The sequence below is a fragment of the Nipponia nippon genome, unplaced genomic scaffold (assembly GCF_047370975.1).
Source record: "Nipponia nippon isolate SJK-2023a ecotype South Korea unplaced genomic scaffold, ASM4737097v1 scaffold_2, whole genome shotgun sequence".
Lineage (NCBI taxonomy): Eukaryota > Metazoa > Chordata > Aves > Pelecaniformes > Threskiornithidae > Nipponia > Nipponia nippon.
In genome coordinates this window covers 108,493,815-108,517,971 of record NW_028262336.1, presented here as the reverse complement: position 1 = coordinate 108,517,971, position 24,157 = coordinate 108,493,815, and the positions used below count along the sequence as shown (strand labels likewise).

General features: G+C 45.5%; 1 protein-coding gene across 1 annotated transcript in view; it reads right to left on the bottom strand.

Annotated features, from left to right (window-relative positions):
* FLT1 (fms related receptor tyrosine kinase 1) overlaps nucleotides 1-24,157 on the bottom strand; it is a 112,971-nt gene that overhangs the window by 8,167 nt on the left and 80,647 nt on the right. The window contains exons 16-28 of the mRNA XM_087757374.1: nucleotides 20,898-21,004; nucleotides 17,649-17,787; nucleotides 12,538-12,642; nucleotides 9,288-9,401; nucleotides 8,440-8,528; nucleotides 6,485-6,644; nucleotides 5,966-6,063; nucleotides 5,315-5,437; nucleotides 4,065-4,176; nucleotides 2,311-2,410; nucleotides 811-916; nucleotides 588-718; nucleotides 87-171 (exon numbers count right to left, since the gene is read on the bottom strand). Coding sequence (XP_087613500.1) covers nucleotides 87-171; nucleotides 588-718; nucleotides 811-916; nucleotides 2,311-2,410; nucleotides 4,065-4,176; nucleotides 5,315-5,437; nucleotides 5,966-6,063; nucleotides 6,485-6,644; nucleotides 8,440-8,528; nucleotides 9,288-9,401; nucleotides 12,538-12,642; nucleotides 17,649-17,787; nucleotides 20,898-21,004 — 1,469 coding nt within the window. The remainder of the gene's footprint in view (nucleotides 1-86; nucleotides 172-587; nucleotides 719-810; nucleotides 917-2,310; nucleotides 2,411-4,064; nucleotides 4,177-5,314; nucleotides 5,438-5,965; nucleotides 6,064-6,484; nucleotides 6,645-8,439; nucleotides 8,529-9,287; nucleotides 9,402-12,537; nucleotides 12,643-17,648; nucleotides 17,788-20,897; nucleotides 21,005-24,157) is intronic.

The following is a 24,157-nucleotide window of genomic DNA, read 5'->3' as shown; positions in this document are numbered from 1 at the left end:
AACCCCTTCTTGAGTCTCTCTGTATAAATCTGTCACACAAATAAAAAGAAAGAAATGGCATATCATTTGGCCCAAGAGTCACTTACATTAAATACAAGCGTTTCCTTGATGGGAAGCTCTTCAAATGTCTTTATGCGCTGGGGTGGTTTTATTTTGAAAGTGTTTATATATCTGTTCAACAAGAAAAGCAGGACAATTTTTGGTGAGAGTGTGAAGTGCATAAGCATGAAGCACTGGATTTTTCTGTTTCTTTAAGCAATTGCCTAACTGTCATCAAGGTAGTTTACACAAAAGGGACTTTTGTTAACCCAACTCCACCCAAACCTCATTCCCCAGCCCTGGGGTGCACACAGCTGCCCCTCTCACAGTGCCCGAGCCTGGTGACCTGATGGTCCCCGTGGGCAGAGACATCCCAATGGGCCAGCCCAGCCCAACAGGATCCCAGTGGTGGTGGCTCAGTGGCTGGTGGGACACTCAGACCATGTGGGGTGTCTCTGGGTGTTTTCTCCCACCCAGGTCCAAACCAGGCTATGCAGCAAGCTACAACACCCAACAAACAAACTCAGTCTTAATCTTGCTTTGCTCACCTGACATTTTCAGTGCTTCCACAACTTGAGTTTGTAACAGAAAAATTTTCATTGCACAAAGGATTGGATGCAGGGGAAAACCCACTTTCCATTGTAAATATAGTATCGAGGGGTATGTAGTCTTTGCCTTCCTAAATGCAGACAAGAAATCAAAGCGTTATTCCTGGGACCGTGTGGCCGGTCGCCCCGCCTCGGTCGCAGCACACGGTCGTGACGCTGGTACCTGCTGGACGTTTGCTTGCAGCAGGTCGCCCAGCTTTTTCACCAGCTCAGAGAACCTTGGTCTGTCGTTGGGATTGCTTCGCCAGCAGTCCAGCATGATTTGGTAGCTGTGAGGACAAAAGCAAAATGAGCACATGGGGGAGGTTACAGCTCACTTTGATCCAAGGCAGCGCAGTCTCTGACAGTTTGTCATTGATAGAGTTAACTGCTGAGCCCACCTGATTTTACAAAGATACTCTCCAACACCACTGAGGCCTCTTACTAAAAGTAAAAGAGTAAACTTTCCACAGCAGAAGAAAAAAAACTTCTTCCCACAAGATACCAGGAAGACCACGTCAAAAGAATAATTTAGCCAACTAGTCATACTTTCCTTTTTTATTCCTAATTAAGCATTAAACCTCTGTATTAAACATCTATTAATTGGCAATGTTTAAGTTAAGGCATCCTAAGATGACTTATATGAATGTGTCACTTCCTCGCATTGGTCGAGTTGAGCTTTCCTTCCTGCAATAAAATATGTGGAAGAGAAAAAAAAAAAAAAAGCTCTTATCTACTGTCACTAGGATAATAAAATTAGCCAATGGGTACTACTCCCAGATAGGCATGGCTGGCTCGCATCCTTTTTCTTCTTCCAGAACTATTTTCTGCTAAGTGTTGCTATTTAGAGTCACGACGTAGCACTTGAAAAGGCACCGAAGACACCTATACATACTTGGTTTTGCCTCCGGAGGTAAAATACCCTGGATATGTTCATGCTCCTGAATGATCTGTGCCACGGGGTGCACGTTCAGCATGCTGCAGGTGCCTCCTCAGGCTGGGTGCTCCGTCCCACTCCCAGGGCAGAGGGGCTGCAAACTCAGGGTCTCACTCTCACTTGGACCCCCCAGGCCTCCAAAAAGGTGTTGGCCATGCAGCAGCAGATGGAGGCTGCACCTGAAGGCAGGGGACCAGGGAGTGACAGCCAACGTCGTGGTGTAAGGGCTCAGACAAACCCCGCAGGCAACACAGGCTGGGAGGCTGCAGGTCCCTGTCACCTTCCTTTGCCATCAGACAGCGTCTCCGGGAAAGGGTGGACCCTCCTCACCCAAATGTTTGCGAGGAAGCCTCCGCTGTCACTTCCTAAGTCAAGACGACGTTAATAATGTCACATTCCTCCAGCACTTATCTGTGTGCACGTCGCTAAATATTAAACCTGAAGAGGAATGAACAGCCTTCCTCCTCCGAGCTGCTCACTCAGCTCCCCTCGGAGCCCAGCCCCACTGGTGCCCTGGGCTCAGGTCCATGTCCCTCCTCACCCTCTCCTACGCCACAGGAGAGCCAGGGGGCCAAGGGAGCGGGGGGGATGCAAGAAGATGCTGATGACAGCAAGAAGATACAAGGCAGCATCGCGCTGGTTTTCCTTATGTCGGCACGGGGTACTTTTTGCAGAGACTCATACATCATCTGCAAGGCAGCCCAGGAGGGCAGCGGTACACAATGCAAGCAGAGAAGGGCATCTTACATCTCCTCGGTGGCTTGCTCCGGGGCTCGCATTCTTGTGCCTTCCTTTAGTCTGCTGCAGAAATCCTCATCTATTTGGACTCCAGGGTAAGGAGAAGCACCTGGGGACGACATTGGGAGAACAGGGTCACACATGCCCTGAGCTGGGTACCTGTGTCCTAGCCTTGGCCCTATGCATCCCCCCCGCAAACACTCAGGGTGTGCAGCATCTGCTTGCAGAGCTGGGAGCCCGGGGGTGTCCGCTGCAGGGTCTGGCTCCTGCCAGCTCCCACAGGCAGGGAACTGCTGCTGACGGTGCTCCACCCCCTGGATCCTTGCAGGGGGGCAGGATCAACCCGGTACTATTGGTGGTGCTTACCTGACCTGAATGCAAAAAATACACATGAATTTGACTTAAAAAGAATCCCTCAAGAACAGCCAAGTCTGATCTCTCTGTGGTGTGGACCACTGCAAATTCTAGTAAGCAGAGTATTAACAAGCCCCAAATGTTCAAAACTACCTTGAAAATAAAAAAATCATGGTTTTAAATCAGATCACAGTACATTTGCATTATTTCTCAGTTTCTGTGGTTTTAAGATGCAGCCTGATCATGCTGTTGGCCTTTTTTCTGTAGATAAGAAAACATCAGGAAAAGGGAAAACAAAAGAAAAAAACAAACCACCTCTCTGAGAGTCAGACAGTTGCCAGGTTCAAGGAGCTGGGGCTTTAAGAAAAAAATAGCAGGTATTATGAGGCTGACCATAAAAATCACAAGATTTGGCAGGCTGACCAACAACACGTATTTAAACTAATAAATGATTGATTGTCCTGAGAATTGTATAGTATTGTTTCCTCTGCTGTTCGCCTCTTTTGTCAGCCTCTATGTTGAACCCAATTAAGATTCTTCTATTCTGATGGTCATTGTTGTTCCCGCTCAGTGTACATCTTGTATCCTGCTTTCTCCACGTGAAAGAAAGGGGGAAAAAAAGCTTCAGTGGGTTTTAATTTTGGATTGCATGCTCTAGTTCATCCTGCGGCATCTGTGCAGATGCTTGCTCGCCTGCTGCGTCCAGCGGCCTGGGGGGGGGGTGCTGGGTCCCTCCCGGGCTGGGGCGACCACCTGGTCTCAGGCTGGAAATGGGGGTGACACAGTCTGAGACATGCGAAGACCTCTGCGGGTGTTCAGCTCCCTTGCTCCCACAAGAGAAGTAAGAAGCTTTTGAGGGAGCACCCAGCCCATGGCACTTGGTGTCTTGAATGCTATCATCTGTGGCACAGGAGGCAATGCCTCGGTCCCCAGCAGCTGCTGAGCCGGGCCCACAGCTCTGTATTATCCCACAGGGTTCCATATTTAATAAAAACCCTTAAAAATTTGCCCAATTTTCCTGGTTTGCACCATCAGTCAGACAAAGCACTGTGACTGCTCCAGCCATGCTGCCCTGCATCTCTACGAAGGGTTTCTACAGGGAAAGGAGGGGAAGCTTAGGTTTTGCCCATGGCAGAAAGAGGTGGTAAAGTCCTCAGATAGTAGTGCTATCCATTAAGGCTTTCAGCCTGGCAAGTCAGCTTTCAGTGCCCTTACAAGAACGAAAATTTCCAGCTGACAGGGGTGTGATACACACAGTTCTCCCTTCTATCCCCACGCTCCACCTCTGCCTGATTTAGGTCTTTCCTTATTAAAGACCTGGCAAAAGCTCATTGAAGGTAATGGGTGCTTTTCCCCAGGCTGAAGTCCCTGCTGCCGGGTCCAGCTCCCAGTGTGCAGAGTTAACATACCCAAGGAAAATATCTCCCACAGCAAGACCCCGTAGGACCACACGTCGCTTTTTGTGTTGTAGATTTTATCAAATATAGATTCTGGAGCCATCCACTTGAGAGGAAGTCGAGCCTGGAGTAAAAAGGGACAAACCTGACTATTATTTTCAAAGCCTAAAACAATTTAATCATAGATGAATCAACTATATATTGTTATGTAAATAATTACCATTCAAACAGGAACCCGTGGGATTTCCTTACAGGCAGTCAAGATAAACCCACACTCATTCAGACACTTTCTTAACAAACTGTCGGAGTAAAAGGCTGTTTTTAAAATATGTGTGGCACAAAACATCAGACATTGGAAACCTGTGACCAGAATGACCAGGCCTTTTCTTTATGGGGATGTGGGGATATGCAAGAGCAGAGGTCTCCATTGCCAGCATCCTAGAGACAGGGGAGAAAACCTTACATCCAAGAGCAAATCATTCTGTGATGGTGTTGGAGATGTTCTCGGGGAAGTTTTCAGAGTCTGAATTGCAGGAGTATATCAGCAACCCTCGAAGACCCCTCAGAGCAGCCTGTTAGGGTCTCCTGAGCAGTACCCAACTTACGTGGACAACGTTTCCCAGCTATTATGTAGTGCTGTAAGTCTTGAAGCTATTTATGGACGAGGGAATAGCTGGCAGGTGGGTGAGACCTCCAGAAGAAGACTCTCTGTGTGACCCCAATGCCCATGCCAAATTCCCACGGCATCGGTGGGCACAGGCACAGTTTGCTGACCCAGCCTTCCCAGCAGGCCTGGCAGGGGCGTTACTGCCTGCTACGTGCAGCAGAAGCAAAAAAAACCTGTGTGGGTCCTGGAGGCAGCGAGTCCAGCGCAGCTGCTTGAGGCACCAGGAGTGGTGCTTGGCCCTGGCGTGGGTGCACTGGGTGACAGCCACCTTGTTTCAGAGGGACTGGTTTCCTTGAAGGAGGTTTACTGAGTAAGGGGGTTATGCTGAGCCAGCCAAGAAACATGACTAAAAAATTTCTGAAGTATTAACAGGGCAGAGCTGTGAAACAGTTAGCATGTCCAAGCCTTATGCCTGAGGATAGAAATGCTTTCCAGATCTACAATGCATCTGGATAGCTCATCTTCACATAAAAACCGTGATAGCTTCCAAGTTCTTTTAAGTTCAGGAAATGTGAACGTCTACAGAACATTTTGGTGGACAGTTTGAAATGATACGTTATAAACATTTGGGTAAATAAACAGCATCTTGACTTACATCTCCTTTTCTCACATAATCAGGATTCTTATAAATATCTCTTGCGAGGCCAAAATCACAGATCTTCACGACATTGTTCTCAGATAAAAGGATGTTTCTGGCTGCCAGATCACGATGAATGCACTATAATAAAACAGTTTCACAATCAAACTGCATTTCCTTAATCCTGCCTACAAATTTCCTGACTGTCTCCCATATCCTTTTAAAAATTATTATTATTATTTGAGAGATCAATTTAATATTTTTTTAGGGAAGTTGACTGTTGTTTACATGAAGTTACTGTGGCAGTTCTTTAAAAAAAATATTCCTAAGTCCAGAAAGTGATAAATTTTTAAGCCCCTTGAGATTTTCAGGGAAAGCACTGATTCATTTGGAGCTCCCTACCTAATATATGTTGAAATGAATTAAAAAACCCACCACACCCAAAAGATCTTCCCTGAATGAATGAGCTTGACCCACTGCCTTCAGCCATGATCCTGTGTTTATGGACTATGGAGACTTGGATAAACACACCGTTATATTTATAACGCCAAGAGGAAAATGGCTCTTCCTTTGGGAGCTCTCCCAAGGAAGGTGTCACTAAAATGTAGACGTGATTTCACCTCTGAATCCCATCCTTCTGTAGGGAAAAATCCCCAGTGCAAAACTCACCTTTCTGGAGGAGAGGAACTCCATGCCTCTGGCCACCTGAAAGCTGTAAGAGATCAGGTCCTCCATAGTGAGGGGCAACTTGTAGAGCTCATCAGCACCTGCAAAGGTGGAAAACATGGTTTGTTACAGAGGTTGCTCACGAGGCAGTTATTTTCCCCTTCTCTTACTGACCCTATTACTCCCATAAATTCAGTCTTCATAGGGTAGTATTCGAAGGTCAACCCACTGTCACTGGAATCAAAAATAGTGCTTGCTTTATACCCCACGCTTTGGACACTGCTGTGTTTTCCCCAAAGATAAGGAGCAGTCAGAAGAAACAATCACACATTTTCCTGTCAGATTTAGTAACCCTGGAAATAATCTTTTTTTAAATCTTCTACCCTCTGGACATGACCCTGTGAGCGTCTCCCACGGATGTTTATTAGGGTGATAAATGAGGAGGAAAAAAATTTCAGGGATGCACAGTATGTTGTAAAAATATCACAGACCGTGTAGGGACAGGAAGGAATTAATACCTACCCTCCTCGTCCTCCTCCGCATCACTCAGACTTTTATCTTCCTGGAACCCAGAGCTCGCAAAGCTCTCGCTGCTGGTGACACTGGCCAGCCTTTGTTTTTTGCCTTCCACTGCCTCAATATCCTTTTTCTCTTTCATTGGGTCTCCTTGCAGAGAGGAGTCCTTCAAACAAACAGAGGAGAAGAGGTGCTACATCAGAGCGACGGAGGGGGTGGGAGAGGAACCGAGTCAGACTTCTGTCGCCTTTCCGCCAGGAGAAACTGCTGGTCCGTGGCACGTGCGGTCACGTCGCCCACGGGCACACGTGTCCAGTGCCATGGTGGCAGGGCTGCGCTCCATCCAGGTTGCCATCCCCAGAGGGCAGAAACGTGGTGGCTTGGGAGCACCAGCACATGATTGTGGGGCAACCTGAGTGGTGGGCTACCTCTGATGTGGTGAGGATTTGCAGGGCCCATGGATGGACATGTCTGCTGGGCTGTGGCTCATCTCAGCCTGAAATGAGACATCTAAAAGGGCCTATTTCCCTCCGGTAGCCAGAGAGGGAGCATGGTGGGATGAGTTGAGAAGGATGTGCCCACAGTGCAGGTGTCCCAGCCCTCTTGAAATAAAGCATCAGCTTTTCATCCCAGACTGCTTAAGGCACCTGTCTCTATGTCCCTGCAAAGTGTTTGTCACAGGGCTGTAAGGCCTTCCAACGAGAAGCAAGGGCACTTCGTGTTTGAAATACAGCTGCTTTTGGAACTGACTGCCTCTCTTCCCCAATGCCTTTATCTGATGCTTTCATGTTACAGTCAATGATGGTTTCATGGGACACATCATGCAACACTTTGGAAAATGCTTTCCCCTGCTACCCAGAGAGCAGCCTAGCTGCCTGGCCATGCTCTTGCCCCTTCTCCTCTTCCCTCTTTTCCTGTGACCATGTCTCTCTCCTACCTGTGCTGGTACAGAGCTGGGCTCCCTCCCTCCCTCCTGGGCACCCTTCCCAGGGGTGCCAGAGCACTGAGTCCAGGCAGGCTCCTCACTGGGGCAGATGTGAGAGACTCCTCCCAGGGTGGACCGTGCATGGCCATGCTCCCTGCTGAGCCTCCTGCGCCAACAACTGCACGTTGGAGGAGGTGGCTGCTGTGTTTCATGCAGAGTCCAACATGGATGGCCTTGGGAACAGAGACTAGCCAAAGCCCTTTGGAGGGGGAGGTCCTCTTGAGCGTGCCCTCCCACAGAGCCCTGCCAAAAAGACTCTGAGATGCTGCTGAGCTTTTGGCACAGCTGAGCAGGGGTTTTGAGGACTGCTGTTCTGGGTCCAGGCTCCTAAATCGCACTTCAGAGCCCTTAATCCTTCGGGGGATTTTGCTGAAAGAGCACAAGCAGGGATATAGTTGGCACATTTGGATTCAGGTTCATAATAAGAAACATGCCGTGGATTTGATTCAGAGGGCTGTGGGATGTAAGGACAAGACTCTAATCCCTCTTCCTCTTGATAGCCCTTCTCCTCACACAATAAGAAGATTACTTGCAAATCTCTGAACATTAGGTTGTCTTGGAACATGAGCTTCAAATGGCATTATCTCAGTTGTGTTCCCAGCAGTACTGGAATCAGTGGGCAAAACCACTTCCTTCGGCTTCACTGACACCAGCCTCTGAAGTGACTCCAAGCTCAGCAAGAATGGGTTCGTCAGCAGCGGGGCGAGAGCACGTGGGGACACTTTGGATTGGATTCGCTTCTGCTGTAGATGGCTCCATCCAAATTACTCACAGCAGTCTCCTTACAAAGTCAGGGATGAAAAATGAGCACAGCATATCCCACATCAAATAGTAAAACAGGTCAGGTGAACTACACCCAAAAGCAGTTTCTCTGCTTTGGTAGAAGAGAGTCTAAGGATACTAGCTCAGAGGCTGGCACCTACATTACTGACACGTTAGGTAAGATGAACCCTACCAGAGGCATCTGCCTCCTCACCTTGTTCGGGCAGAAAAAATTCCTCTTGCTCTTCAGGTAGTTTGATAAATTCCCATACTTGCAGTATTCAACAATCACCATCAGAGGCCCTGGGCAAAAGGAAAGTGCATTTTAAGCAGCATAAAGCAATACAAGGGGTCGTCAGTTCTGAAAAGAATAGTCTTTCATGCCTGTAGCTATAACTTGAGTCCAGAATAACTAACAATATGTCCTAATGAAGTAGAAGGCTGCCTGAAGGACACTGGACATGTTAGCAAAACAACAGTTTCTAAAAATTAGGGAAGGGCCTAATTTTTGAAAGCTGGGTCATGAACCTGGCTCCTGAGGAACCCTCTGTTTCTTCTTCGGGCAGTCTGCGTTCAGACTGGACTCCCGCAGCCCACACACGCTTGTTGAACTAAAATAGGTGACATATCTAAAACAAATGGTCGCTGATACTGGCCCTTTGATTTTCTTAGTGGAACATCGTGAAGGATTTTACACCGGTTGCCTTGTGATTCATTGTTCAGGGCCAACAGCCAATATCCCTTGTTCCCAGCCTTTCCATATCATGTTTAACTTGAGCTTGAGCAGTGAAGTGAGTGAGATAAAGGATAACAAGTGGCATGGTCCTAAATTCACACTTCTCATGTTAATACTAAAAGAGAGTTTAAGTAGAGAAAATGTTTATTTGCTTCATTAAGTGACTAAAAATCTTCTTTTCCCTTCCTCTTTTTTTCACCAACCACAGGACAAGCTCAAATATTTCAGGTTAATAACTTGACCTCTGGGTGAAAAACAACATGGCCAACTGACTGTTATTGGGAGGTGATCCAAACCCATTTTCAGTGCAGTGCAGATTTTTTTACCTCCATTTTTTGTGCAAGCTCCCAACAAATTCACAATATTGAGATGATGACCAATGTGGATCAGGATTTTCAGCTCGGTCATCAGTGCTTTGTACTCGCTTGCTGTGGCCCCTTCTGTAAATGCAAAATAAAGTCAATGTGAAATGGCAAAGAACTACTCCTGCTGAGCTTTACCACTTCTTGCTACTTTCCATTGAAATAACCTCCATTACTGGATGTACTTCATGGGTTGATGTTCTTTGTCTATTCCTCCCTGCTCAGCATCCTCTTACTCTCAATAAAACCCATAAAAAGAGTTAGGCACTCAACTTCCTCCCAGTAGACTCTGTTATATTTAGAACTGAGAGAAATTTTTTTCACGTGAATAGTTTTGTCATTTCAGCCAAAAAATGAAAGAACAAATAAAAGGGGATTTCAAGACTATAATTAACTCTCTCTAGAGTCGGTTTCAGCTGACCTGACTTCAGCCATCTAAGAGTTATGTACTAGCCTGAACTAATCAATGTCTCAAGGAATCAGTGGCAAGAGTAAAGCATTTCCAGAGGATGATGCAGCCGTCAGCTTTAGCCATCTGTGTATGGAAGAGATGAACCACCCTTTGGTGATGATTGTTTTGTTCTGTTCATTATAGAGGATGGTTGGAGTATTAAGATAGACCAGGGAAGTAAATTTTAAATGGTTAAAGTTAGGTGACTGCATTTCACCCTTAATGGTTATGATCAATATTAATAATAATAGTAAGAGTAATGATATAAGAAATCCCACAACTAAACCCAGAAGATTCTCTTTAGTGTTCAGTGAAACTTTTAATTCCCTCTGAGCACATTTTTTCTGCAGAATTTTGTTTTTGTAAGAAAACAAGAAAAAACATATTGCATTGTGTAGACCCGAAAGGACTTTTTCAGTTTAGTGACACCAAGAGTAAGAATAGTCCAGTGGGAAGAACCTAGGGCTAAGTCTTAAAGGGCTTGTTTTCAGCATCTGAACAGAAACAGATTTTCTTGGTGGCCCCACACAAAACTTGTCATCTACCTGGTGACCCACTATTCACCTGTATAGATGGTTACATTTTCCCTCCACCTCATGGGAATTCTGCAAGGACAAAGTCCATGATTGACTGCAAAGTTCCTGGATAATCTAGTGAGGACACAAGGAATGGGGCAGATCTCCCCACCACTAGGTGCCCATAGTGAAGATGCCTACAGAGGATCTAGGCACTCTCTTTCTTTATAGTCAGCAGAGCTAAACAACTGCTCAGCTCACCATATGCAGGGATCTGCCTTAGGATGGGATGAACTGTTGTTTCTCACCACTGACAATAAAGGGAATCTGAGTGACTAACTCAGATACAAGCATCTACCCTGCACATGCACACATGAATCCCACCATGAAGACTTCTTGTAGCTGCCATCTGCTCCCATCTATTCCAGGAGCAGCCTCTGCTGGCTTGATGGTGCTGGCTGGCACAAGAAGCCTGCTGCTTCTTGCCAGCACATATGTCTGTATGTTGGCAAAACAGCTCAGTTAATCAGGGGTCAGGCGGTGACCCAGGTGACAGGCCATCCACTGAAACCAGTGACACAGATGGCTATTGGCCCACTGCTGCAGAAGGTCTGGACAGGGACAAAAGCTTAAGTTTTCTCCCATTTTCCAGATGTGCTTGCTGCAGGGTAGTTGTTCATTTGGTGTTGGCCAACAGGGTATTTCTGTGCTTCTGCAGCAAGAGAGAGGAGAAAGGTTTTCAACCCTCTCAGATGCAAATTCGCTCCTTGGGGATGATCCTGGATATCACAGTAGCAGATACCACCCCCTGCTAAAGCATTTGATATTATATTGCAGAACATGTCTACTGAGGACAATATGAAGAGGGCACACCCTACACGGAGTACAGCTGCCAGGTCATTGCTGGCAAGAAATAGAAGCTGTTTCAGGTTGAGTGTTGCAGGGACAGACTGTATTGGTCTGAGAGTATTGCACATGCTCCTCCAAGGGCTAGAAGTAACATGTACAGATCTCCTTGTAACTGATAAGCAAGTATGCAGCTGTGAAGATAGGAGCCACTGCGTAAGAGAGATGTATTCAAACTGTGCCTGAACAGAGCCAACTGAGAACATGAGGGATCCAAGCCTTACTGGCAGAACAAGGGATGTGTCTTGGCAAAGAATGACACTGAAAAAGATTCAAGGATTAAGACAGATAAGCAGTGCAGCATAAGCTCCCAAGGCAACGCAAAAAAAAAAAGAAAGTCTGATATGATCCTTAGATATATAACTAGGGAAAGCTAAATACATAGGAAGGGATGCCACCAGGACTCTGGGTTAGGGAATTCAGCCACAGCTGCTGCAGGCTACTACTGAATATCATCCTGCCTGCTAACTTCCCAAGTGTTCTCTTCAAATTGATGAGGGTCCTTGTCCTTTCTGCTCCAATGAGAAAAGTGGCAGTGAATAGCTGGGAGATGATTCCACTTTGGGAAGAGCACTGGTGCACGAAGAGCACTGGTAAATCCATTGCACAACGTGGGTGTCAGCAGCCTAAGCACCGTGTGTTAAGCCTGCAGATGGTTCAGAGAGAACACACCTGTACAACAACTCCGAGGTTTAAACAGATGAATCTGTTTAGCTTAGTAAAAGGGCCTTCATGAAGAAAAATCATCATATAATCTAATGGAGAAGGTTAGAATGAGAAGCGAAAAGTCAGACAAATGCAAATTAGACATAGGGCACCTGTTTTTAACAATGAGATGATTAATCATTGAAACTAATGACCAAGGAAAATATGAAGGCTTCCATCCGAGTGTCTTCACATCAAGGTGGATGCCTTATGCTTCAGCTAAATTTCATTTACGCTGTTCAGTACAGGGTCAGTCTAGCATAATGGTACAATGTAGGGTACGCAGGAACTCTAATTGCCCCTTCTGATCCTACAAAAGTGACTCTTTCATCCTTTCTGGCATTTGAAGTAGTGGAACAAGATTTAAAAAAAAATAGGCAATCAGGTTCTCACTTCATCTGAAACTTTCTCCTGCATCATGTGACAATTTTTCACCCTTTTTACTGTGAATACAATTTTTATTTCATAGTTCTGCCATTTCACTTGCGGTGGACCTGAAACATGATGTACACATTTTGGAGGCCTCAGAAAGTTGGGGGGGTGGAGCAACATCATACACGCTTTCTACAGAATTGTATTAAAAGTGGGACACTATATAAGGCATCATTTTTTCCATCCCAGCTTTGCAGTAAGATACCTTTTAGCATTTTCACAGCAACTATTCTGCATGTTGGTGATTTCTTAATTCCAAAAGCGGATGCTTGTACCACCTTTCCAAAAGCTCCATGTCCAAGAGACTTTCCTGTAAAGAAAACAAATTGGAGACAGTCTGGTAAAAAAAGAAATCTTGTCAGCAAATGGCTTCATAGATAATGAATTGAAAAGTGTGCTTTACAATGAGTCCTGCATATATATTCCCAGCCTATAGGTGTTTTAGGTTTTCTGTTCTGTTTGTTTGTCTGTTTGGTTGGTTGGTTGGCTTAGAGTAAGCTGACAAACCACAAGACAAAGTCATTGGAGGGAATAAGTGATATGACTGAAAATGATGCTAAATTAATGCAACCATTCAGTGGAGGTACACTGGCTTCTGACCCAATTTTTTCCAGTCTAGGTCTGCCAGCAGAAAGAAAGATTTGTTCCTCTTTTCCCTGAGCACACTGCACCATGCAGCAGGCTGTAACACTGCTACTTATGTCCACAACAACACAGGGCCTTAGCCTAAACTTGCACACACACAGAGATGCAGCTTGACACAGACTTTGGTAATTTTTACAAATTAAATTCTTCCTTCTCGATCAAGGTGCCTTAAAATTGTCTTCATTACAGGAAGGCAGCAGCAACTTTGCATCACAGCCCCTGGAGTACCTGCACAACCCCCTGATGCTCTTCCCTAGCAAGCTCTTGTAGGTTGAGATCATGGAGTGGTGAGAAGCTGCAAATCTGTGCAAATGAGACATTTCCAAAATGAGGTCTGGTGGGGTTCAGTGAGAGGGGACTTGGAGTGACAAATGATGGGTTTGCTCATGGTGGGTACGACGCTTCCAGGTGTCCAAGGGCAGACTTTTGTGCTGTGATATCATCATCATGCTGCTACTAAGCAGACCCCAGGAGAAGCACCCAGAGGTCAATAAAATTCTCCAGCAATAGAAACTGAGAGTCCTCATCCTTCATGTCCAGAACCAGGTAAGCCTCCAAGGGTAGTGTTATAACTTTTCTAGAGTTCATGACATTTTATACCGATCTTATGATCACAGCCTCCTTCGTGATTTATTACTGTTTGAAGCAGGGAGTATTGACTACCTCTTTGACAATGCACTCACGTGGACAGGCCTGGCTGCCTCTGCCCTTCTCAAGTGGCTGGCAGAGTTTTGATCAGAGAGATCTTGTCAGTGTATCAGCTAGCAATAATTTTTTTTTCCAAGTAACTATTTTCAGATTCTATTTGTGCTTCATCTTCAGCAGAACCCAGGCACCTAAGTGGCTAGCAAGAGTATAGCAGCAGGCTTTGTGGTGCAGAGAAGAGCAGAAAATAAAGGCCAGCTTTTCATACAAAATCAAAGGATAACATGTGCCATATATTTATTTCTCAGATATGCACTTGTGAGATAGCCATCTTCATAGAAGAATTTTCTTTTTCTATGATGGGCATCTGTTTGACTAGCTCTCATCTGGACATCTTCCCTGTTGATGTCTAAAGCTAAGTGAGAGATGAATCCCACCCAGACACTCACAGGCAAAGAAAAAAAGCTGCTGTCAGTTCTAAATTAAATTAAATAGGTACTACCTTTTATATGTGTATCACATTTCTAAACTGTAATTCTCAGTGTGTCTGTCAGTAGAAGCAAACGGCATCTGTTATCAAAGCAGTGGAAACATGAAGTGGCATATGCTAAGCCAAAAAAAAAACCCCAGAAATTTATTTCCCCCTAGATGTGCAAAAGTGTTGCATTTTTACAGCAAATAAAACCCATGACGAACTTAATCTGGATGGCTGAAAAGCATCAACAGACTGAGCCTTGGTATGTGAAAGGCTTCGAGTTTGACACACAAATACAAGTGAATCAGTGTATATCTTCTTTGATCTACACTCACCTTCTTTTTCAGTTACTGCATACAGCAGATGTATAAGGGAAGCAACATTAAGACTAAGGTCTCAGTTTTCTTGGTGAATTGATGTTCTTAGTCCTTAATTTATTGACTGTTCATGGTTTCTACAAGATGAAGTTGCAACTTGAGGTCCTACAAAAGTCATCGTACTTTTGTTTAATCCATAGCTTTAATCTGTTTCCATCACTGTTAACTCACTTCCCACTTTGAGATAACCTACTTAGTCACCACTTGGAAAACGTACCAGTTAGCTCATAAAGCTACACAAAGCTGCTAACCTTTCATAAAGGAGAATGAGCACTGGAAACAACACTTCCTTCTCTAAACAAAAATTGTGATTTAATGGGAAACTGTAATAACACTTGATGTATTAGTCTTTGTTGCTCCACTATTGTTTGCACCATGCTAAATGCCAGTGCAGAGTAGGGCTGCTCTAACTTTTCAGCGCATAGATCGAACTCCACAGTTTAGTATGTAGATTGTGTCTATGACTCAGATTGCTCTTGCAAAAGACCCTTATGTTGACACACAAATTACAAAATTATTAAACGGAGCAATTAGAAGAATATTAAGATGCCCAACCATTTGAGCGGTCAACTTGTCACAGCCCTCAAGCAGCTACACTGGCCATGTTTGGGATAACGCTCAGATATGAAATGTTGCAGCCTTTACATCCAGATCAAGGAAGCAAAATGCTCTACTTAAATTTTCTGCACTTGACTTTGGTTTCCTGGGGCAATTCAGAACCCCTTTAAAGTGAACACACCCCTCAGTCAAGAAGTTTTGGATCAGGAGGTTTCCATTTCAGTCCCATTTTAGCAGGGTCCTTCAAGCATGCGAGTTGCTGGACTGGCGCATCAGCAAAAAGCACTTGCAGACACTGCTTTCCACGTATGTGGGAAGGTTAAAAGGTGTGTTCGTTTCTCAGGTCCTTTGCCACAGTTTGAGTCATCTGGGTTTTCCCCACATGCGGCTTCATATTTTCCATTATGTTACGTATGACAGCTCTGCACATGAAGGAGAACGGAAAGTGCTCTGCTCGATGCCAGCGTGGTGGGCTTGCAGTGCGCAGGAGGGAGCGGGGCTCAGGAAGCCGTCTCCCGCCGGCATGTCTGACATAGCACCGGAGCCATGTGGCAGTGCTCCCTCGGGGTCCTGCACCACAGCGTCAGCAGTGTGTGACCTCTCATAGATTAGGAAGGTCAAGCTCAAGAGTAAGGTGAGAAATGCATGATAGCTCAACACTTACGCTGGACGGCAACGTTATCACCGACCACGCTGACAGTGATTTATAACACCAGCATTTTTCTGCCTAATGAAAAGATGACATTTTGCTCTCAGTCGGACTAATCTATACTGAATGTTAATTATCCTGACTTCAGTGGTGCCTGTGCGAAATTTCCTGTAACATCTGTAGCTGTTACAGATGAAGGGGGAGTCCTGTTATATAAGCATTGCATCACAGCCGTGGGCTGTATGTACACATGCTGGAGGAACACATAGCAAAGGAGATGTGGGCTGAAAGGAGAGACTTATTTGCAAAGCTTACAATAAATATGTATCCTGGAGGATAAGTAGGTGGAAAGAGAAAAACAGACATATCTGATGCTGGAAGGAGTTGCATTTCTAAGTAAAAATATTTTTAAACAACCATAGAAGCACATTTTGTGTTTGTGAGACACTAATCCTCAGAGACTGCCAAGGTTACTCAAAGACTGAGCCAACTGCCATGCAAGCAGGAGTTGCACTGAGCTAATCTAGCATACTGCACGTACCCAACTTCCCTGAATCTGGTTCTCATTCATTGTCGGCATTCTTTATTTGTTTACATCAGCTCTTCCACTTTTAACTCATTCTCTGGTCATCATTCCTCACCTCCAGACTCCAAACACCAACCCTGCAAGAGGTGGGTTCTTCCTTGGTGTTTACATTCCATTTCTGCTTGATTCTTTCCATGGGATTTGCACACAAATAAAGCATCACATAAAACAGCGATCACATTGTCTGCACATCAAGAGCTTGGTCTATCATTGTAAGAAAACTATCATCTGACAACTGACGACACTCCAGCAGAAGGTTATGTTTCAGCATTCCCAGAATTGTGTATGACAATTATAAATGGCTGGCAATATATTTCAGCTGTGCTTATCCACATCTGGTCACATCATGACTTCCAGCAGGCGAATTAAGTGTGATCCTAATTGTATGCATGTTTTAATCACCCTCTGTCCCTGATCCCCAGAGGACAGAAGGAATCTGTTACAGCTCCTAGCTAAAATGCAGGGATTTTCTAGCCCTTAGCTAGCCGTTTTCTAGCCCTTCTAGCCCTAGGACAAATCTAATGCATTCCTGAAAGAACAAACAGCACTATAAGAACAGGCTGAGCTTATCACTGATATTTTAATTTTAACCCTCTTGCTAAAATCTGTGTGGTTTCTGGAGGGATTCCTCAATTTCAAAATCTGGTCCCTACCCTCCTGCTCTCCTCATCAGCCCCACACTAGGCTAAGCAAGTAAGGAATGCTCCCAAACCATGCTTTTCACTGGGGCATCTGTAGGCAAGCTAGCTGCAGGTTCAAAGTTTCTGTAGATATTTATTTATTTATATGTGGACCCATGTGTCACATTCTTGCACTTTTTGTAGTGCATGGACAAGAATGTTTATAAATCTGTAGCACAGAAGGAAAACAGGGAGAGTGTGCTGAAGAGAAAAGGAAAGGGAGAAACAGGGAGGGATACAGAGTGGAGTGTGAGGACCCATTTCTGCATCGTTTTTTTGCCAGATAAGCACATAACCAGGTTACAAGGGAAGAAAATTACAGTAAATGCCAAAGGTCAGGCTCCTGAGTCTGGAGAGAAGCATCCGAGTCAGCCATCTGATTGGGAAGCTTTTGGTTGCCCTGTTTTTATGTTGTGTTTTAAGTAAATCGGACTGCAAAAAGTAGAGTGCAGCATTATTGTCTCTATTTTACTTTTCCTACCTGGAGTCAAAATACACATATGGGAAGTCAGGTAGACACAGTCAGTCTGTCCTAAATTCTATAACTCAGTCAGGGTCCAGGGCACTTGGTACGGCATAGCTCACACCGAAGCTGGCAGTCTGTTGTGCTGCGTGTCTAAAACACACCCGGCTCCTGTTTACCTGTACCAGTAAACCTCATTCAATCACTGCAAACCCAAAGTGAAGTATGTCAATATTACCTAGTTTAAGCCTTTCCCTTGCAATCTCCCACTTGCTGGCATCATAAGGCAGACGTTCACATTGCTCATCTAAGGGGACTTCATCAGGATCCATTATGATTGACAGGTAATTGTTGGTCTTCATTTCAGAGGAATAAGGCTAGAAAACAAAGAATATGGCAAAATGTAAAAGAGGATAGGGTATTCATCAGCATCTTCCTGTTTGGATGAAGGGTTTCAAGTTCTGTCCACGGGGCTGCGTGTTTCACAGTCCAATAGATGGCTTGGTTAAGCTCCCTTTCGCTTTTTTAAATATTGCAAGACTTTTTATGTAAAAGAAACTCTGTCCTCTAACTTTCCTCGTATGTGACATATAGGTTTCTTCAATGAAGATAAAGGCCCTCTGCACAGTCAAGAGAAATATTTTCGGCAACTGACTAAACATTGCTGATAAAAATGACTTTCCTTCATGATTGTGCAAAGCAAGAAGTGGCCATATGCAACAGATGGAGTTCAACTGCCAGTGTTTATTTTTTCCATATACCCAGCAAAGATAGATCATATGTGGTTAGAAGTTGTGCAAGACTAGTTGTCAGGAGACTAGACATTATACAATTCAGAAACCGTTTACAAATTTTCAGAATTTTTTATTTCTTCGGTATCATTTCTGACAAATTTACTGAAATTACTTGAGTTTGGAGGAATTCATAAACACCCAGACTCAAACACATAATTCCAAACACATAATTTCAAACGAATTTGCCAGAAGTTCCGTTTCTACTGAGCAAATGGATTATCCACTTCACATGAGAAATGTACGGAAAGATGAACCTAATCTCAAAATTTTCTGCAGTTCATACATTTGAAACATATTTTCCTTCAAAAAGCACCTAGATTGCCACTCTAATCCACTGGATTTTTCTTGATGCAGGAGTACTTATGTTTCTGTAGAAAAGGTCTAGTGTTTGCTCTAATTTCCTGGCTATTAGTTGGAATTTGTGGAAAATCTGCTGAACTGAGCCCCTTCATGTTGCTTTTCCTAAACTCATGGAAAGAGCACAGAGAGACATACACAAACACACAGATATATCTACATATTATTTTGTTGCTTTAACTGCCCCCTGTGGCTTTCAACTTTCCTCCTCTACAGCTTGGAAATATGTCCCCAACAGATGCATTTCCAGGCATTTGTTTGAGAAGGATATGACTGGTTGTGTATGCTTTGGTTACAAACATGACTAGAATAAAATGGCAGTAGCTAATAGCTCCTGTTTTAGTTGCCTTTCACCATGCCAAGTACACAGAAGGTTAGTCCCAAGAAGGATTACACTGATGCTTGGGAAAAAGTCAGGTGGTATAAAGCCTGGCTCCAAACAATCCACTGACCCTGGACAGGACATGGATAAGTGGGATATGGATAGAAACAGAAGCATGTGTGGTGCTGCAAAAAGAGCATTTCTTGATAGAGATGTGTGTACCAGGCTGCTCCTACCGGTCTCTTTAGAAGAGCTTTTAAGTGGACTCATTCCAGGAAGAGCCGTAGGGCAGTGGGAAGGTGCAGGGAGCTTCCTACGTTTCTTTATTCAGATGCACTGAATACCAAATCTTTGGCACAATTAGATGATGAAGAATTGTTAAGCATAGCATTTGTCCCTGTATATGTAACAGACAGGCTTTAAGAAAATGCTCTCAGAGAGCATAAAAATATTTTTTTTCTGTTGTGGGAACGTAATTTGTAGATGAAATTTAATTTAGAGCTAATTCCAGACATAAATCCTTGAGAGTTATGGTTTGTAACAGAAACACAGAGAAGACCATAAACATAGACCACCACTAGCTGGAAAGCCTCATCTGGAAAGAAGCCTTCACATGTCATCTATTTAAAGTCCCTTGTTCAACAGCAACAGTGATTATTTTTACGATCTTTTAACAAACTAACAAACAGATGTCAATTTTTGGTATCATAACAAATAAAAAAAAAAAATCTGCAACCCTTTGCTACTTTTAAAACTTACATTTTTCCAAGGGTTTGCAGCCATGTTACGAATTGCTTCATCATTACTGGTGAGCAGTCGGAACTGGTCCCACTTGCTTTGTAATTTCTCTATAGGGACAAAGTTTCTCCACAGCTTCAGCTGACCTCAACTTTCTCTCCCCTAAAACTCCCATGCATTGTTTCTTATGAAAGTTTGTGGCAGTAGGAAGGCAGGCAGATGGCTGCTGCCATACCGCCCTGGTTTGGAGATCTGGTCCTGCATTCCCATAGGTCCATAGAAGTTCTCAGTGTAAAATCTAAAACACAGGCAGGCCTTAATGCAGGCTGAGATAAAATGGTCTGCCGGGCTGCAGTGAATCTTTAGCAGTTGTCATGGAGCTCGGCCAGCTGGACCGTGCTCTGCCGTGGCTGCTGTGAGCTGATGCCCATGGCACCGCGCTGTGGTACCTCTCCAGCTGGGCGAGGGAGGGCGGCAGGGGCTCAGCGCCGCTGTGGTGTGGGAGTGGGGGAGAGCGGGAGGCGCAGCCATTCCTCATCTCATGTCCTGCAGTGCACCCCATTGCCCCAATACTTCCCTTCCCTCAAATCCATCTGCTCCTGAAAGTTGCTCTGAGATCTTTCTGCACTACTGAAGAATTATATTTTCTGCTTATGAGAGCTGCTGTGGTTTAACCTGCACACACCGTGCAAGGCAGACATGGTGCTGTCAACAAAAAAGGGCTTTAAACCATCACGGTCAGCCTTGAACAAGAAGGAGGGTCAGCTGCAGGGCAGTTAACATGATCATGCTGATACAGGGTCATCTGTTCTAGAGGCTGCACCACCAAAACTGCTTCAGCAAAATATCACTTTGCAAGTGATATAATTATACCAGACACTGTGTGCAAACCAGACCCCAGCGCGCCCGGTGAAGATCTGTCATTCCCACTCACTCAGATCTTCAAAGACATTAAGATGCCAAACTCCCACAGCTTTTAAGGGAATGGGGATGCCTTTGGTGGGAGTCAGGCACCCAAATGCTTGGGAGTCTCAGAGCCTTGCCCCCACCCAGGCTTTGCTCCTGGGCTTACTCACACGCAGCCTTGCAAGTCATGGTTCCCTGAGCACCCATCAGCAGCCTGGTGATTGCACAGGGAACAAAGGTGAGCAGTAAATGACTCAGATTTTTTTTGGTAGACTCAGCAATCCCAGTGGCCTGGGAAGGATTTTCTAACACAAGCAAAGGGCTGGTAAGGAGAGGCAGATGCTGCCAGGAGCTCCCCGTTTGTTCTTACCCTCTTCAGCTTGCGAATGAAAAGGGTCAACAGGAGCCAAAAGAGCGTCGCAGCCACGCAGGTACAGGTCAGGGTTATTAGCTCCAGATTTGACCTTTCTGAAGTGCCTGGAAAAATCAAGCAATAAACATTTTAGAAAATGACCTGCAAAGCAAGGGCACTTTAAGTTTCTTTGCCATTAAAATAAAATACCAGGAAGGACCAGCTTCTTTTCAATGGGGTACTAATCTCTGTTTGGACTGGCTCACGGAGCCTGGAAAAAAATGGTCTCCCCAGCAAAGTTGTTTTACTGAACACAGCAAAATTGCATTTGATCCATCCGTAAGTTTCTCAGTAAAAAGTCAGCTCTTCTTTGGGGTGCAGGAGGTGAAGTAAACCAGGTTGAAGATGGCCAGTCAGATAATAATTTCCTTTTGAGGTAGAAATTCAGCTGCAGGGTATTTTTAGCCAAATTTGCTCTGTGTGAGAATGTGTGTGGGCCTGCTCACGCAGTTTCACCCCTTCCCCGCCCTACAACGGCGAAACCCATCTGGCCAAGCCCACATCTGAGAGAGCAGCAGAGGTCTCAGAAAGGCTTAGTCCCCAGCAGCCTCTGGAGAGGACAGGGCTAGCGGAGGGGATGGCTCTGCTGGCCCTTCCCCGAGGGCAATGCTGCGGTGCGAGAGCTGCTGATTACATGCAGGAGAAGCTCCAGGGAGGGATTGTGCTGGTCTAGACACCAGTGAATCCAGGTGTGATCTAGGGCACACTGCAGTGCCGCTTCTTGGGTTTTGCTGTCCAGGACGCTTGATTGCCTTTCCTCAGGCACTGCGCCTGCTCTGCCCCAGCTCAGCGAGCTCTTCCATGCTGATGGCTGAGCCCTGCACCCTGCACCTCCATCCCAGCTGTGCTGGAAACCCACCAGCCCTCACCAAAAGCCTCTCTGGGCGGGGAGCTGGGGGCTCCCTTGGAGGCTCGTGGTGCAGCTGGCAGCAGTCCATGAGCTCTCCTTCGCATGGTCTGGATGGACCCAGTCTGGCACCTGTGAGCTTAGCTTGTTCAAAGCATGGCACGGGGATCTTGATCCTAATCCCCACCAAGCAGTGTGGCCAGAAACCCGGGGTGTAGAACCCAGTGCTCCCTCCAACCCACTGGTCCCCTGGCCGGCTCTGTGCCCTCAGGTCTCCTGCCGGTCACACCAGCAGCACAGGGCCAGGCTCCCCGAGAGGACAAGGGGCCTTCTCAGTCCCCAGCAACACCTCGCAGAACCCAGCTGGCTGGAAGCTGGGAACAGATTAAGCACAGAAAGGGAAAAACAAAAACAACTGAAAATGGAGCAGCAAGAAAACATGAACATTAGAAATCTGGAGAGTATTAGAGCCCACTGACAAATCTTAAAAAAAAGCCAAAATGAAATTCACTTCAGACTGCTACTTAGGGACTTGTAAAATGGTTGCAGAGCAGTCTGTTTTGCAAATCCTGTGATCGTGTCAAAATACCACACTTCCCACAATATGTTTTCCATCTGATTGGTAGCAAATGCAACAAAACCCTCATGCTCTGCCTCTTATTCTGATACATCCTCCAGAGAGAGAAAATGAGAGGACAAGGAGGAGTAATTCTGAACATGATTTCACAGTGGTTTTGTCAACTGCACTTGCAGCAGTTTCAGACCCCGGGCAGCTCAGTGTTACTCCTGACACATGAAAAAGGGATGATTGATGTCTCACTGGTGGGCTTACTGAGTAATCCAGAGGGATGTGTTGCCTGGTTTTAGGCAAGGCTACGGAATTTTGTTTAGAGGTTGAATTGCCTCCTGTAGCTGTGGCTTAACTAGCATAATATCTTCCCTCTCTGAAGGTGATAATCAGATTTGCATTTGGGCCCTATGTCTGAGATTGCTCCGGCATGTCCGTTCTGGAGCTTTGAGAATAAAGCTCATTGAAGAAAAATACGACTGCAACTACAAATGGAGATATAAAGTATCTATATCTCCAAAGTACCGGGAGTGTTAATTTTTCACAAGTATTTTTTCAAAGGCTTGATTTAGGTATGGGACATAGTGATGGCATAAAAGATACAGCCTAATACAGCTTGCCTACCCTCTGGCATCAGGCTTTCCTTTTACATATGGATACTCTCGTCTTGCTTCTGTGCAGCACCCGTGCAGATGGTGAGTAATAGTTTCTGACATTTATTCAGCAAAACCTGGAGGGGCTGAAGGTTCACTTGTTGCCACTGCTCCATATGGCAGGACTCAGAAACCCTGTGAGGCATGGTACAGCCAGTCCTGGGGTGGAAGGCAGCATCTCCCTAACCGCTACCGTACGCTGCCCAGGAGTTAGCGAAGAGACATGAAGGTGCTGTCTTCGAAATGTCCGAGTGAATTTAGGCAACTGGAAAGCATTCCTCCGGGCTGGGGTTGGGCTGGGTTATCAAACGTTGGATTCCTAGTCTTGCTACAAGCCTTGCAGCCAGAGCTGGCTGAGTGGCCCTTAGCTGGGTAGGAAAAGGTTGGATTTGAAGCAGAACAGGCAGGAACACTCAGAAGAGAGTTTAGGATTAGCAGAGTTTGGAGGGCCTGTAAGCTGGACCAAATCCCTCTCTCTGCCCAGCAACCCAAGTTTTATGGCTCCCCCTTACACCCCACCCAGAACTTTACCCACCAGCCACCTCATTAGACACAGACTTTCCCCCATGTGCAGCTCTGCCCTGTCTGACCTGCAGCAAGCAGCAGCCCCCTTCTTGCCCCTGCAGCTCTGTGTCAGGTGTCAATCAGGGAAAAAACAATGCCTGCAGCACGAACACCACTCTGCTGCATCCAAAATGTCCCTCACCCCTACACCAATGTGGTCTACCTTGCTTAATCCGTGTAATCCCATGATCATGGCAGTGCAGCACTGGGATGGGTGCTGAGAGATGCTGAGGAATTTCCATCCTTGGAGGTTGTCACGGCCTGGCCAGAAAAGCCATGACCGACTGGATGTAGTGTTGGTGATGATCCAGGTTTGAGCTGAGGTGGAACTAAAGACCTCCAGGACTCTCTTCCAACCCCCTTTGGTGGTTCTCTGAGGTAAAAGGAGTCTAAGTGTCCCCTGATTTTCACCTTTTCTGTTACAGTCACCCACATAACCCAGGCTGAACCTCATTCAGTAGCCGAGGGAATTCCAGTTAAACTTCATGGAAACATTTCTGACGACTTCAGAGTCAGAGTGACCCAAAAAGCACAGCAACTTTTTGAGATACAAAGTCAGAAAGGTAGATAGAAAAACAGACAGTTA